This window comes from Urocitellus parryii, chromosome 4 (genome assembly GCF_045843805.1).
Source record: "Urocitellus parryii isolate mUroPar1 chromosome 4, mUroPar1.hap1, whole genome shotgun sequence".
NCBI classification, from domain to species: domain Eukaryota; kingdom Metazoa; phylum Chordata; class Mammalia; order Rodentia; family Sciuridae; genus Urocitellus; species Urocitellus parryii.
The window spans coordinates 160,914,521-160,931,208 of NC_135534.1; the positions used below are offsets into that span (position 1 = coordinate 160,914,521).

General features: G+C 38.3%; 1 protein-coding gene across 1 annotated transcript in view; it reads right to left on the bottom strand.

The window, feature by feature from the left end:
* Window positions 1-5,470, bottom strand: part of Saxo1 (stabilizer of axonemal microtubules 1) — a 29,840-nt gene extending 24,370 nt beyond the window's left edge. The window contains exons 1-2 of the mRNA XM_026397565.2: window positions 5,463-5,470; window positions 1,507-1,686 (exon numbers count right to left, since the gene is read on the bottom strand). Coding sequence (XP_026253350.2) covers window positions 1,507-1,686; window positions 5,463-5,470 — 188 coding nt within the window. The remainder of the gene's footprint in view (window positions 1-1,506; window positions 1,687-5,462) is intronic.
* Between the last annotated feature and the right edge of the window lie 11,218 nt (window positions 5,471-16,688).

The window sequence follows — 16,688 nt, forward strand, 5'->3', positions numbered from 1 at the left end:
TTTTAGTACATAAGAATGCCTCCAACTCAAAAGCTCAGTGGAAGATATTTCTAGTCCTATTCTCAGGAAAAGTTGTTGTTTCACCTGGGCCATCTGGAATCTGCACTAGAAGAACACAAAGTTAGGAGGCAAAGGGAGAACAAAAGGAAAAGAAGTCACCAGATCCTCAGCACCTGTAACATACAAGCACTGTGCTGGAACTTTTAACACATGATTGTCTCCATACCATAGCAAGTCTGCCCTTTAGGGATAAGGAATAGGAAGGCACAGAAGGCATCAATCTTCAGGTCACACCTCTAGATGAATCTACAGCAACTGAGAAACCCTGTACTCAAAGATGTCCCCACCTTACAGAACCACCAGCCAGGCATCACCACCTGGAGGTCACTGTCAGGTTGATGAAGGTGACTTAGGAACAAAGCATCAAGCAGTCCAGGCACACGAAAGAAATACCAGTCAGGCACCTACTGAACTGCCTGTCAATCAGCAGTGTCTCCTGCCCAATCCTGGATATTAGCCAGCTCCCCCACCCAACCCCAGTGGGACAAAGGACTCTAAAAACCCCTTTTCCTATCCCAAGCCCTCCCTTTTATGGCCCTAAGCCCCATAAAATTTCAGTCCAGTTGAGCCCCATGCATGGTTTCTTCTCAGACCCTCTTCTTATCTGGCTCTGTGGGTCTGGCAGAGTTAGACCCCGGAGTGGAATCTCAATAAAGACTGGTTCAGCAGCCTTTTTAATCTTCCTCCTTTTGGTGTCTGCCGCTGCCTGACCTTACAGTCACTAGTCAAATTGTCAATGGAAGACTCAGCTAGAATCTTAGAACATGTAGAAGGATGCTCAGACTGAGCATTTCCCCGACCCTACCTCAATACAGACACCTCTGTAACACCTATACACTGTGGTTCTACTTCTGAACACCATGTGGTTCTACTTCTGAACAGACCCAGATCCATCCAATCTTAACTTGAAAGTCAACTAGAGCAAATCAGGAGTATTTTTAAAATATATTCTTTGTTCATATTTCTTGAACATTCAAGAAGACCCCAATTCAAAATCTATAGCATAGTTGAAAAAAATGGCCATGCTTTCTCTATTATCAATTCACTTCCACCACCACCATCATCCAAACTGATCTGAAACCTCTCCAGAAACCCAAAACTTGTTTTTCTGCATCAACCTCCCCTGTCTTTCCCTCCCTTTACTACTTGACTTAACTTCCCTCCTTTATTATAGAGACCATTTTGGCCTTTCCCTTGATCCCCACCCCCTCAGTAAGCAAGAATTCTCTCTCTTTAAAAGTGGGTTTAGGAACAACTACATGGTCCAATAAATGTAACATTTTCTTTCAGAGATATACTACATTAATATAACAGCATCTATATCCTATGTTAATATTGTACATTAGTGCACTCATGCTGTACATTAGTACGTGAACATACACATCAGTACCGTACATTACTGCATTAGTGCTGTACATTCACACACCACCATGAACTTGCCCTCACCTTGATGTGCTCAGGCCTTCCATCGGTATGGACCCCTTCTGGTACTCCTTCCGGGGCTTGAAGGACTCTCTGGGCAGGTAAGAGTGGTAGACAGGGTAGTTCTCGGTATATTCGGAGAGAAGACATGGTTTCTGTGTCTGATCATAAATCTTGGTAGGGAGGTGTGGACAGTGATGCCGCCTATAAAACACACAGGGAGTTCAGTTGGCTACCTTCTAGGGAGGAATACATCCAGTTTAATAATTCCACAATCTTTCAAAATGTGACCCAGATATAAAATCTTCTGGTTGCCTCCTTTGAAAACTAGAACTTTTCCCTACTAAACTATGTGAAGTGGCTACAATTTGAACCATAGTCTATAACTGCTATTGGTCAAATACCTTAGCCACAAAATTAGAAACGAGCACTGCTGATATTCAGCTGTTACAAATGCCACACTATTTGCATAAAAACTGAAAGTCTTTCCACACCACAACAATATATCAAATGGCTATGGCCCCCGACCTGACTGCAGCTCTACTTGCCACAGACCCTTTCTTGAGGCCTCCAACAACACCCGGCAGTTAAGGGCTTACTACTGACCTAACAGGAGGCTCTCCAAGGCTTCACTTTTGGGCCCAGCTAGTATCTTTGCTAACTGATTGGTTCATGTTCCATACAAATGGTATCATGCAAAGCAAAACTGCCTCAGTTCTGAGTCCACTGGACACCACTTACTATGTGAAATCATTTTCATGGTAAAAGTTTCATTCATTTATTCTTTCAGGTCTCACCTCAATTATGACATTCTTAGAAATATTTACCCTGATTATATCTTACACCTAAACACCCCACACACACATCTTCCCTCTCTTCTCCCTGCATGTGCCTTTCTTGTGGCTTACTGTCACCTGCTACTGGCACATCCGTTTGTGAGTTTACTTATTGTCTATCTCATATGTTGGCTGAGGACCTTCTCCCACCATGTTCACACTGCATCCCTCCTACTTCATATCCTGTACACAGTAGCATCAGTGAACACCTATCGAATGAATGACTGAGTATGTAAATGAATTAAGAAAGTGATAATAGATAATATTTTAAAGTTATAGTTTATAATGAGCTTTTTCCATTTTACAAGCATGGTAATGAATGAAACTAATTCTACTTACAGCAGGACAACGGACAGCTGTTGGAGCTGTCAACAACCAAGTAAGCAGCAGCTAAATTATTTGTGTGCTCATACACAATCCCTACAGGCCAGCTGGGGCACCTCTAGTCATCAGGCACCAGCACAAACTCCAGGTTAGTGATTTCCAACTTAGTCACATCAAGGAGTGACATGGAATTGTTTTTACATTTTAATTACATAAATATATAGTACTTGGGTAGCATATGGGGAGAGGAGAGAAAATCAAAGAGAAAGAGACTCAGAACTCATTATTGCTTAATGGAAAGCTATTTTCCAGACAATAATTGGCATGATGCTCCTGTTGTCATTAAATCCAATACTTCCATGTGTTGCTGCCACCATTGCTGTTCTATGCATCTCTCTGCACCCTCAGAAATTACCAACATGTATGATCACATGAAAAGACCTGCATGTTAACAAGTACCTTCAGAGATGTTCCTATCTGTTTTCTTCTCATTTGTACATTTGTGTATTAGGAAAAGACTTAAATTGCTATAAAATTGTCTCGTTTACTATTATCTTTATTTAAAAAGTGCTATTGATTTGTGGTAAATATTTTAGATACAGTCTTCCCCTGTATGGATACAGTCCAAGACCCCAATGGATGCCTGAAACCATAGACAGTCCTCACCCCTATTTATACTGTTTTCTCATAGACATAATGTCTATGATAAAGCTTAAGCTACAGTAAGGGATTAACAATAACTTACTGTAGCTCTTAACCTCAGTCTATGATATTTTTTCCCTTATTAAGTCAAGAACTTTCACCTTCTCTCTTAAAGGAATCATTTCACAGCTTCTCTTTGACATATTTGAACTGCTAACATCATTACTCTTGCAACTTTGGGGCCACATAAAATAAGGGCTACTTGAAAATATGCACTTCATACCACAACAATTGACCTGAAAGCCAAGACAGTTACCAAGTGACTAACAGGTAGGCAACGCGCATTCAGCATGGTTATATGCTGGATAGAGGATGAGTGATGGACCTAGTGAGATGGTGATAGACTACATAACACTGCTCAGAATGGTACATAATTTTAAACTTATGAATTGTTTACTTCTGAAATGTTCCATTTAATATTTTCAGACTGTGGTTGACTGAGTAATCATCAATAAGCGAAGAATACTGTATTCCTAACTATTTACAGGGAGATCTTCCATATGTATCCTGTCCTTATTGTATGAAAACCTAAGCTTTCCAGTATTAAATACAATTAATAAAAGTTTAGTTTTCCTTTTTCAAAGTGCACATCATTGTCATTTTATTACAAAGCTGACTACATTCTACATAATAAAATATAATCTTATTAATAAAATATCTTCTAATTGGTGCATTAATTGATGACACTTTATAATATCTTCTGTTCACTCAAGAGATAAATTGATATGTTCACAAATAAACAAAACCACCATTTCCCACTGTATATAAATGTTAGATATTATCATTATTTCTGTGCTCATAATCAATGCAGTTATCTGAGATTTCAATCTGAGCCAGTTAGTACCCTGTTACTTTAGGATTTCTACAAATCTCAAATCAAAAACGAAGAAATATTGCTTAGCAAAAAATACCTTTATCTACATTTTCTCCCCTGCACTCCAAGAGAAAAGTCAAGATTTTACTAAGGATTTCTTAGAGTCAAGCATTTGCAATAAAATGGACTCAGGAGTCATAGCCATATAGTCCCTCCTAAGTGTCCCTATTTTTTGAACCAGTTCAATTTACATTTTCATACCCCCTTTCCATATTGTTAATTTTTTAAAAATGTAACACACTGCGCTTATTCCAAAAGAAAAATAAATTTAATTGCAAAATACTGCAATGCAGTATCCCAAGAGTGGAAGCAATAAACTTCCAACCAGATGCTGAAATTCCATTAAATGGAATTATATCAACCTATATTTATAGGACATGTGTTATTTGACTTATTATTTGTTAACTGAAACCTTGCCTCACTTTGAAATATTAAAAACAATTATCCATAAATGTTCATTGTCCACATTTGCTCATAGTAACATCTCCTTTTCCTAACTGTACCCGTAACAGACTGAATACCCACCAAGACCCATGTTTATCCTACCCCTTAAAATAAAAACAAAATCTGAAATCTCTATGTCCCAGAAGCTATACCAGCATCTAATATATTTATTTAATGTTTGGATGATCACACAGTTAAGCAGTATGTAGAACTGCTAAAAGAAGGACATTTAAAAGTCATCAGGAAAAGGAAAATGACTGATTTGTTCTATCGGTAGATTCAAAAGGAAAGACACTCAGATTCTCAGTTTTTATGGAACAAGTTGGTGCCTAAAGAAAGTGGTGAAATCACCACACTTGGAGTATTTAAAAGTAGATTTGATGGCCATGAAGTAAAAAACTGATACCTCTTCAAGCTGGGGCTAGAATCATCTTACCAGCTGCCTTAGCCACCTCACTGAGGTGCATACTCACACAAACCCAGAGGGCACCAAGAGGCACACGCTAAAAGGGGAGGGCAGGGGTCACCTTAATCTACCAGAACTCTCTGAAGTCTTTCCACTCCAGAATTTATTACTCCAGAGGGAAAAGGAAATATCCTGACTTTCTCTGATACCTGGTAAAAGAAATAGGAGAGACCCTTTGATGAAACTCAGAAAAAGCTAGTAATTGTTGGTGCTCAGCTTCAACTCCAGACTAGAATCATAGAATTTTAAAATTGAAAGGGGCCATGGAGAATATCTGATCCAATGTCTCCACTATGCAGATGAAAAATCAGAAGCTCAGAAGGATGCTCATTACCTTGCCATGGCTACAGGCCTCAGTCACATCTGAATGACCAAGTACATTCCTGACATGTAGCTAGTTTAAGCCATCTGGGCCTCAGGTAACCCTAGAATGCATGACAAGACTTTAAGTACTTTAAAAAAAAAATAGGTACCTTTAGAATAACACCATCCAATAAAAATAGAATGCAAGCCATACAAGTCATTTTTTAATTTTCCAGTAGTCACATTAAAATTAATTTTAATTATATTTAAACATATTCAAAATATCATTTCAACATGGAATCAGTATAAAAATTATTTACAAGTTATTTTTACTCTTCAAACTCCAGTCTGTGCTATACATTTGTAGCACACCTCAGTTTGGATTAGCCATACTTCTACTGGCTTCCCTATTGGAAAGGGTAGGTCTAGAATTTGAAGGTTCAAAGGAACTACAAGCACTTGGGTAATAAAAGTTTTCTCTAAAAGTAGAGGAAAACAAAGATGCTTGGAGATAAATTTTGTTGATTAGCATAGTATTTGTCTCTTCCTTACATAACCTGCCTTCATGTGATTCAATCAGAGGCATTAAAAGACATGAAAAATAAAGGTGTTTTCCGTGATTCACCTCAAACTATAGCATCAAGTTTCAGTTTTATGCAACTACAACCCTTCCCCACATCTGCTTACCACTGACACTTTGCAGAAATGCATCCTTTTCTTCAAGGCCCCATCTCAGATGCCACCGACTTTTGTGCCCACCCCAAGCTCCCTACAAAGCTACTGATGATCCCACTAGATAGTTACTGGCTGTGACATTTTCTCTGCTTAGAGTGTGCATGGTGTTATGTATGTCTCCAGCTCTTTAGTTTTTCAGCCATCTTTATTTTCAAGACCTAAATTGTTTATTTTTTAAAATTTTTCACTAATTGAACATATTTATGGGTTAGAGCATGATATTCTAATACATATTATACAATATGTAATAGTGATATCAGAGTAACCGGTATAGGCATCACCTCAGACCTTTGTCATTTCTTTGTGTTAGGAATGTTCCAAATCCTCTCAACTATTGTGAAGCAAGCAATGAAATATTGTTTGTTTTTTTTTAACAACAAAAGACAAATTTAATTTTGATTATGCATTATCAAATGCATAATATATGCACTATAATGCAGATTATAATCCAAATTTAAAATATGTGTGCTTCAAAGAACATTAAGAAGTGAAAAGACAACCCATAAAATGGAAAAAGTTTTCAAATAATATATCTGATAAGGCATCTATATTGGGAATACATAGGATATTACAAATGAATAATATTAAGAAAAATAATTCAATTAAAAATGGGCAAAGGATCTGAATAGACAATTCTCCAAGAAAAATATACAAATTGCAAGTTAGCATATAAAGGACTCTCAAGTTCAATAATCATCAAGGAAATGCAAATCAAAACCATCATAACAATTCACAGTCGTAGTATAGATAGAATTAAAAAATAAATGATGTGAAGGCATTATAACCTTTGTACATTGCTAATGAAAATGAAAAAATGTTTGATGCACTGTAGAAAATGAGCTGGCAATCTTAAAAAGTAGAGTAATCATTTAAAAAGTATTCTGATTTTAGGTGTATATCCAAGATAAAAAATAATATATCCACAGAAAATACTGTATATGAATATTACACTGGTATTATTTATAATAGCCAAAAAGTAAAAATAACCAAAATTTCCAGATCTGAATGAATAAATAAATGAAAGTATATCAATAAAAATTGTGTAGAATTCAGCAATAAAAAGGAATGAAATCATTACATGTTCTTCAAAGTGGATGAACATTGAAGACATTATGGTAAATGAAAGAAGCCAGCCACAAAAGATCACATATTATATGATTTAACATACATGAAGCCAGGTGCAGTGGTTCATGCCTGTAATCCCAGCTGAGGCTGAGGCAGAAGGATCATGAGTTCAAAGCCAGCCTCAGCGAATTAGCAAGGTCCTAAGCAACTTAGCAAGACGCTGTCTCAAAATAAAAATTAAAAGGGCTGGGAATGTGGCTCAGTGATTAAGCATCCCTGGGTTCAATCCCTGGTACAAAAAAAACCCCAAAATATACATATATATACTTTCTAGAATAGGCAAATGTATAGACAGAGAAAAGAGGTTTGTTTTCAGGAGGAATGGAAGGAGTTAACAGCTAAAGTATATAAGTTTTCTTTTGAGGGTAATAAAATTTTCTAAATTTAATTGTGGTAATTGTTCAAAATTCAGTGATTTTACTAAAACCATTGAATTGTACACTTTAAGTGACTCTTATGATATGACATTATATCTTAATTAAGTTGCTATATAAAAGAAAAAGCATAAAAAGGAATAATAGATGAGTAGGAACAAATCTAGTGAAAATAATAATCAGTGGTAAGAATAAAAATTAAGAGGTAGTGCTTTATTGAAGGAGCTGATTAAAAAATAACAGTTTACAGGAAAAAATAGTGAATATGTATTTCATTGATATTTAATTGAGTAACATTCAAAAAGATAAGAGATCACTGATTTTAGTCAATTCTATATTCAGCTTAAAATCTATAGAAGTAAGTTTTCATAAGAACACCAACACTATACTCTGCTCCAAGGTGACATTGGCACAGAGGTTAATTTGTGAGAGGCTTTAAGACTTCTTTAAAAGACATATCTTTTATAATAACTTATAATTTATTCACCCAAGAACAATCAGAGGGGGAGAGGGAGGGAGGGAGAGAGAGAGAGAGAGAGAGAGAGAGAGAGAGAGAGTTAGTTAGTTAGTTAGTTTTAGGCTTATTTCCTTCATTGTCACAGATAACTCACTGTGGTTTTGCTGTGATCTGTTAGTGGCATTCCAGCCAAATGGTTATTAAGTTTGGTCTGGTTTACCTGAGTGGCTAGACAGGGTCATCTTATTTCTCTGACCTCTTGTGCCACTGTTTGAATCTAGAATGTCTCCCAAAACCTATGTGTTAAAGTCTTGGTCCTCATCTTGGTGCTACTGCAAGGAATAGAACCTTTGAGGCACAAGGCCTAGAAGGAGTGTTTAGGTCACTGGAGGATGCCCTTAAAGGGAATTGTGATATGATGATCTCTTATCCTCCTTTTGTCTTCCTGGCCACCATGACGGCATCAGCTTTGCTCTACCACATGCTTCCTGACATGATGTGCCACAGGTCCAAGAGCAATAGAGTCAATCATGGATTGAAACTGCAATGAAATATTGTTAATCATGGTTACCCTTCTATCTCTATAGTGTTCCAGCTTCTGTTAGGATCCTGTATCTTCTGTACTTCCTTGCACAAAAAGATGTGTTAAGTATTTTCATGGTTGCAAATGATATTATTCATCAAACAATAGCATGACCATTTTTCCTGCCACCAACAGGTAATATAAACAGAACCTAGTATAATATAACTGTGGGTTTTTCAAGCAAATGAATTTCCAATGGGTCTTTTAGAACCTACCTATTTGTAAGGAAAGCACCATCTGTGGATATTGATAACTTGCCTCCAGCATGGCCTTTTAGAATCACCTGACTGTCCACAGTGAAGAAGAGGCAGAGCACAGAGTACAAAGGGACTTCAAAGGCAGCAAGAGCCAAAGTTTCCAATGTTACCTTAAATCCCAACTCCCTGTTAATGCTGAAAAAATTACCTAACTCTTCTTAACTCCAAATTTCTCTTCCATAATAATGTGAATAACAACTCCCACTACTTAATATGATTATATGGATTAAATAAGGTACTGGAAGTGAAATGCCTAGCCTAGTCCAAGACAAGCATTCTGTGATTAATAGGCTACATTTACAGAGCAATTTCTGTGCAGCATGTGGGGAGAGTTTTTATCTATTCTCTCAACTAAGCTTCACAGCAATACTATGAGAGAGGTGCAATTGTCATCCCCATTTTACAAACATGAAAACTGAACCTTAGGAGATGTTATCATGCTCAAGACCACATGGCCAGAAAGTGATGAAGCCAAGACTACCAGAACCTAGGTTTCAAACACTGTGCTCTTGAGCATAGCCATGTGCCATGTGGCTCAACAGGATGCCAGCCTATACCAAATACTTCTATTCCCTGGATGCCCTGATAAACTTAACATCAATCAATTAATAAGCAGGCCTTTGACCTGTCACTTCAAAGTCACCTCAGCTACACTCAGAGTCTTCCAAGACAGCACATCCCCACTATTTCCCACTGGCCCTGAAAAATTCCCATTACAGACCAACAAATAGATGCAACTCCAACAGCTCTTTGAAACTCTGTTGTTCCCTGGAACTTTCCTTGCTGTCTAAACAAGAGGCTGTCATTAGATAAAGTCAAACAGTAACAACCAGAAAAATAAAGAAGACAGAATGCTGGACCCAGAAGGACCCTAGAGATGAGTCAGCCCTACCACTTCATAATACAGATGTGAATGCTGACCAAGAGACATCAAATCACTGCCCAGGGTCACACAGCTGGTCAGTAGCAGGTTTCACTCCAGGGCCATATCACACCCCACACAAATGACTTCCATTTAAAATCCAACTGAAAACACAAAGTTCAAACCCTTAAAGAATTTGCAGCCTATTTTTTTCCTTTTCCCCTGTAGATGGGATCTCGTGAGCTATCACAGCTGCTATGCAAGGAAAACACTGGGTACAGAAAATGCACTCTTAAGTCTATGGAGGTGGCAAAAAATGGCCAAGCCTCAAGTCATAAAAATCATCATCTATGCCAACAGCCCAGGAAGACTCTAGGGTGGCTGGAACAGCAGGAACTCTGAAATGCTAAAGGCAAGGCCTCTTAAGAGGAGAGCCTATGTTTCTAGAATATTTTTCCCTCTTAAGAACTCCAGAAAATCAACTCCCATTAGGAATGGTAAAGCCAACACTCCTGAAATGCATGTGTATCTACCCACAGTGTTTTGTAAACCTTTTAAGTATTTATTTGCTAAAATTTGCTCTCTTATATTTATAATATACCAGATGCCAAGAGACAAATGAAAAATAATTTTATGAACTATAAAATAAGACAACTTTTGAACATACACACATAACTTCATGGCAAGCTTTGAGAAGAGATGTCTCACATTCCCTGCCTTCATCCCATCCATATAAATCTTTCAAGAATTAGAATGGGCCAGACACAGTGGTGCACACCTGTAATAACAGCAACTTGGGAGGCTGAGGCAGGAGGATTACAAATTCAAGGCTAGCCTCAGGAATTTAATGAGACCCTAAGCAACTTAGTGAGATCCTGTCTCAAAATAAAGAAGAAAAAGTGCTGGGGATATGTAACTCAGTGGTAAAACCCCTTTGGGTTCAAAGCCCAGTACCAAAAAATAAAAAATAAATAAATAAAAAAGAATCAGAACAGTGTGAGACATATGTACTATTCTAGCGCATATGCTACTCTACCCATTGCTGTGATTAACTGGGAAATTTGGTGATGGTCTATTCTTATGGAGAACAGATTCTGGGTAATAGAAAGCAAAGCAAAATGCTTTGAGGTATGTCAGAAAACAAGCAACCTTAAAGATTAGTCTAGCGTAAATATGACAAATAGGTGCAAATGATATACCAACTAGAAGAGGCTGCCTGGATGCCACACTGAAAATATTCTAAGAACACAAGTTTGAGGACTGAGAACACCTTGATTGATTAGCCATGTCTGCCAAGGGCACCAGGTGAGGGGAGGAAGAATGCAGAGGGAAGAAAATGGAATCCTGGTAGAAATGTCCACAGGCTGTCAAAAATGATGACTTGTAGGAATCACAGGTTTGGAAGACATCTGGAATGACAACGAAGCCATAAAAATATGAATGAAGTTGCCAAGAAGAGAAGAAAAAAAGGAAGAAAAACAAAACTTTGGAAAACAGCATATTTACTAATATGGAAAAGAATTTTCCAGAGGGGAAAAAACAGACTAAGGAATAAAAAAAATTTTTTAACAAGAGTAAAAATTCAAAGGTCAAAGAAAACATTTTAAGTGTTCAATAGTTAAATGCCACAGAAAAGTCAAAAGGTATTAGGGCAAATACATTTTTTTTAATGGGACCAAGAAATTGGTGCTGTTGAAGACATGGAATGAGAGATGAGAGATCACCATTTAGAAACATTTGTCGCAAACAGCAAAAGAGCCAGGCATGGTGGCACACGCCTGTAATCCCAGCACTCAGGAGGTTGAGATATGAGGATCATGAGTTCAAAGCCAGCCTCAGCAAAAGAAAGGCACTAAGCAACTCAGTGAGACCCTTTCTCTAAATAAAATACAAAATAGGGCTGGGGATGTGGCTCAGTGGTTGAGTGCCCCTGAGTTCAATCCCTGGTACCAGCCCACCCCACAAAACAAAGCAAAAAGAAAGGTAAAGTAGGAACTCAAGATATTACCCAGGAGGCACCCTAGAAACTATTAACTATGTGATGGTCATCCTGGGATCATAGGAAAAGAAATGATGTCAGACCATCTTTGCAAGTAGAGGAACAGATAAGCAAAGAGAGATTCTTTGATGAGAAAAATAATTGATAGAGCAAGAGCTCAGATGGCCAAGGAGATATGATGAAAGAGGTGAGTGAGTGAGTGAAGTTAAAGAGAAAATTTGAGAGGAGAGGAAGGAATCCAGAAAACTGGATTGAAAAGGTAAGGTGGGGATCACAACATCCCCAGGAGAAATCAGGGCTTTGGCAATGACCCACTGAGTCTTGAAGGGAGGCACAGGGAAGAGAGAGAGAGAGAGAGAGAGAGAGAGAGAGAGAGAGAGAGAGAGAGAGAGAGAAGGGGTACCTTCTCTTTCCAACTCTAAGAGAACCAATCCCCTGGGGGATGGAAGGTATCATCCTGGGTATCATTTTTATGAAATTCTAGAATAAAAGAAACTAATCTTTAGTTGGGAAAAAATAAAGCAGTAGTCATCCATGGGAGGGAAAGAAGGGCTGACTAGGAAGGGACTCTGGCATGCTGGTGACTTCTTCATCTTGATGGGTATGTAGGTTAAATAGGCACAGGAATTTATCAAATCCCAGCAAATATGTCAAATATGACTTGACATTTCATTGCAAACTATTTCAAAAGAAAAAAGCAACTGTAGTTAATAAATTAAATGCTGAACTATTGAGGGAACTTTTCTGATCTCCATGATTTACTTTGAAATATATAAAAAATGCACACTGACATAAATTGGTAGATGATGAATAATGGAAAATAGACGGAGAGATGCATCAATGGCAATGATAGAATCTAGGTGATATATAGCCATTCACTTTAAAATTCTTTCAACTTTATGTTAGAAATTCACAATAAAATGTTGGGGCAAAAAGGGAGCAAAAGAGATGTTTTTTTAAAATTCCAAATTTTTAGATATGATCATGTCATTATAGTTCTGGAAGGAAGAATCTGTTCTTTTAGAGAAGTTCCCTGAGGTATGTGGGGTAAAATGACATGATTTCCGAGTCCTGGGACAGTTGAACTAAATGGGGTATAACCTTCATCATTGTTGGTGCTGGGATTTGGACACACAGCGTTGTTACTTTATTTATTTATTTTTTTTTTGCAGATTTAATTTTTTTCTAAATTAAGGAAATATGGAAACAAATCCTAAGAGGCAGGGCCTACACAGAACAAGCGTGTATCCGCTTAAGCAAGAGCTTCCCTGGAGGCCAATACGGCTTCAGTCCAACCACCTGGGACTAAGCAGCCTCTTGATTTAAGCTGATGATAAGTGCAGAGCCAGCAACAGAAGGGAGCTTCCCTTCTCACACTCTGAAGCTGGTGTCAGCTGCGCTGGGCCTGTTCCCACACGGCCTTTGAGTGTCCTCCAGCCAAAAAAACAGCAAGCTTGCATACTGGACTGGAGTTTCACTCTCTTCCCAAGAAATCTAGTACCCTGTGAATTTCAGAGAAACCCAGCAGCTGTGCTAAACGAAGCTTTCCAAGGCTCTCTTCCAGGCATTACAAAAACAACCAAGCCCTCTCTTTAATCCCTATTTTAAAACAAAGACTGTCTTTGACCCACCATCTCACTACTTGGTTGCTTGCACAGTACCCTGTTGTTAATCTTATCACAGCATTAATTCCATTTAAAAATGCTTGGCGGTCACCAAGTCTAGGTTCCTTGCAGGGGTCGGGGTATCTTGTTCACTATTAAACATCCAGCTAAGCACAATGGCTGGAACACTTACACATGTAATAAAATATTTTTGTATAAACAATTTATAAAATACATACAGTTTCTAGAACTTTGCAATGTGGTCTTATTCTTAGTGCAACCCTGTGAGTGACTCAGGGCAGAAATTATGATCCCAACCCACCACCAATATCCCAGGCCCAGGAGAGTAAGTGTTTGTTTGATATTATAGAACAAACAGTGGTAAAATCAGGACTAATGCCTGTTTTGCCAACTCCTTAAAGGATGATCTTTTCATCCTATCAAATTCCTTTCTGAGGAAAACTCAAGTTGATTGCTCAAAATTTGAGACCCTCCTCTACCCACAAATTCCTCGCTCAGAGTTGGGGATGTGTAGCCTCTTGCCTAAGTTATGAGTGAACAGGACCCAGTGAGCAAGGATCTAACTTGGAAAGCAGGGCGAGCAAACAGTTGGATGAACGCCACCATCCATAAAACTCCAGATGTTTGGCTCGATGTGCCAACATGTTAAATGTCTCATGTAATTAATTAAGGTAGAAAGATAACAGTTATGCTAGACAACATGTTAATTTCCACCAGCCATCTGACATTAACCACTCCACATGTATTAATTAATTTCATAATTTCTCACTACACAGGCCTCCTTCTTCATTTTGCATAAATGACAAGGTGCTATGCTTTCCATCCCTTTGGAGATGCACAGGGACCCGCTAGGATTACCCTGGATTGCCAGCTCTGAGGTTAGAATACCCCCAAGCAATTCATGAAAGATTCCTCCTCTTCTTCCCCTAGCGTCAAGTTTGGGGAAAGAACTAGAAGTTTTGCATGAGTCTATAAAATGGCATTGGCTGCAGTGACCACTGTTGCTGCTTATTCCCCAAATCCCATCAAGATGGAGGGAGTGGTAGAAGGAGAGGCTGACCTCGATTCCTCCACTGGGTTGCAGGAGGTGAATCAGCTACAACTTGAATGAAGCCAAAAGATCCAAAGAATAGGACTCGCAGGACAGCTACATCCATCTTCTCCTGAAAAGCATCCCAACCTCACACATCCCTCTCTGGGGTACAATCACACTTTGTGTGTCCCATCCAGAGTTACTGGAAGGTCTGGGAGTCCACTGAACTATTGATCTTAAGCCATTTACTGGCACATTGCTACATCCACATTGCTGAGCCACAAAATCCATTGCAGAAGCATCTGACCCTCCATATCAGAGGTTCAGATTTTCCAAGCCACGTTGTTAAAATTACTGGGGGCCTTTCCACCTCTAAACATGGCCCTGCCTCAGACTGTGGGTAATGGAAAGGAAATAGCTCTTGCACACCAAAACTAGTCTTACCCATCTTTCTACCCAATAAGCACCATCTCTCCCTGACAAGCCACAGAAAGGAGCACTTTCTCAGCAGGAAGTGGCAGAGCAAGACACAGAGACAAAGATCTAAACCCAGTAGCCAACATTTAATTCAAATAGTGAGGATTTTCTCCACTGCTCATAAGCCACTGACTTTACCATTATAAACTAAATATTCCCCACGCTCCGATGCTGCTTGCTTCAATTTTTGAAACCTTCAGAATTTTAATTGATAGCCAAAATTTCAACAACTATTGTATCCTCCATCAAAAAAGATTTATCAGTGCTAATCTACATTTTTTCTCTCTCTCTGCCTCTATGGAGCTTTTCAGAAATTGAGCCAAATCTCCTATAATGTCATTAAAGTAAAAGAAAAATAATTTAAACAATGAGTGGAATGATTTTAGAAAAATAGTCTTATTTCACAAAATTTATTCCTTTGAGTACAATAAATATTTTTAAACAAGTATTTGATTCTTAGGGACTGAAGTCACTGTTATAAGACACCCCCCAACAACAAAAAAAAAGTAGAAGGCTAGACTTCAAGTTTAATTATTACCACAGCTGAGCAGCTGGAATGAAATTACTTCCCTGTGCTGTGTGTCCATAATTCAATATGTCAAAGTGGTCTCTGATTTCATTAATGATTTTTTCTCTATTTCTCTTCAGATGTTTAGCCCAAAGGGAAAATTTTAAATCATCCCTTTCCAACTGTACTTTTTCAATATATTCCTTCTGGAAATTAAAGTTTACTTATAATATATAAAACTTACTCATTCAATAAACACAGCATTGTAAAATGTTCAAGATGACCCCCTATCTCCAAACAAATCTCCTACTTTCCATTAACTGACCAATAACCAATAACAAAAGACCCAGGTTTTAGTTACTTAAAAAAAACACAAAGATTTCTGGCATAAAAAAACGTACTTTTTATATTTTAGTTAAAATCAGAACTTGTGAAACCCCCTCGGGCTTCTGGAAGAATCCAGAGGATTTAAAGAGCATTTCTTACTGGACCTCCCAGATGCTGGCAAAGTTCTAGGGGATGAGGAGGTGTTAGGAGAAAACAGGCAGATATACACACATGATGTGTGTTAATTCCACGTTAGATTTCTGGTAGAAGACAGCCCTTCTTTACAAAAACTAATATTCACAAAAATAAAATCCCCAGCTCTCTCTGATCTCTGCAAAGTAACCCACTTCTTTTCCTTATCTCAAATCACGGAGGAGACAAACGCCATACATTTCCACTAGACTGGCTGAAAACCCTTCTTTATGGATCTTTGCCTTTTTGTTCATAAGTGTATAGCATATGCATGCTTATAGATCTGTATACCTTGGAGCACAATGTGAAGACTGCTATCGAGTACTATGTACCAGGCATAGTTCTTAACTTTTATATGTATTATTTCACTTAATCTTTATAACCAACCACCCTTAGACCACAGGGCTCAAAAACTGAAGTTGGGAATCATGCTACCCAGCAGTCTAGGGCTACATGACCATCTGAGAACCAGCTCAGACAAAAAAAGGCACAGAAAGACATCTATGCGGGAGTGAACCTGGAGTCCTCATCCCTCAGCCCCTAAGTCGTCACAGATACCCAGGGTGGGCTTCCCTCGACTTCTTTCAAATTCCATCTCTTTGCCCATACTCCTCCCTTTGCTTTTCCTGTCCTATCCCTACCTCTTTTCCTCCTCTTTGTGCCCACAATGCACTAAGCATTGAACCTTGAACTTCAGGCTTTT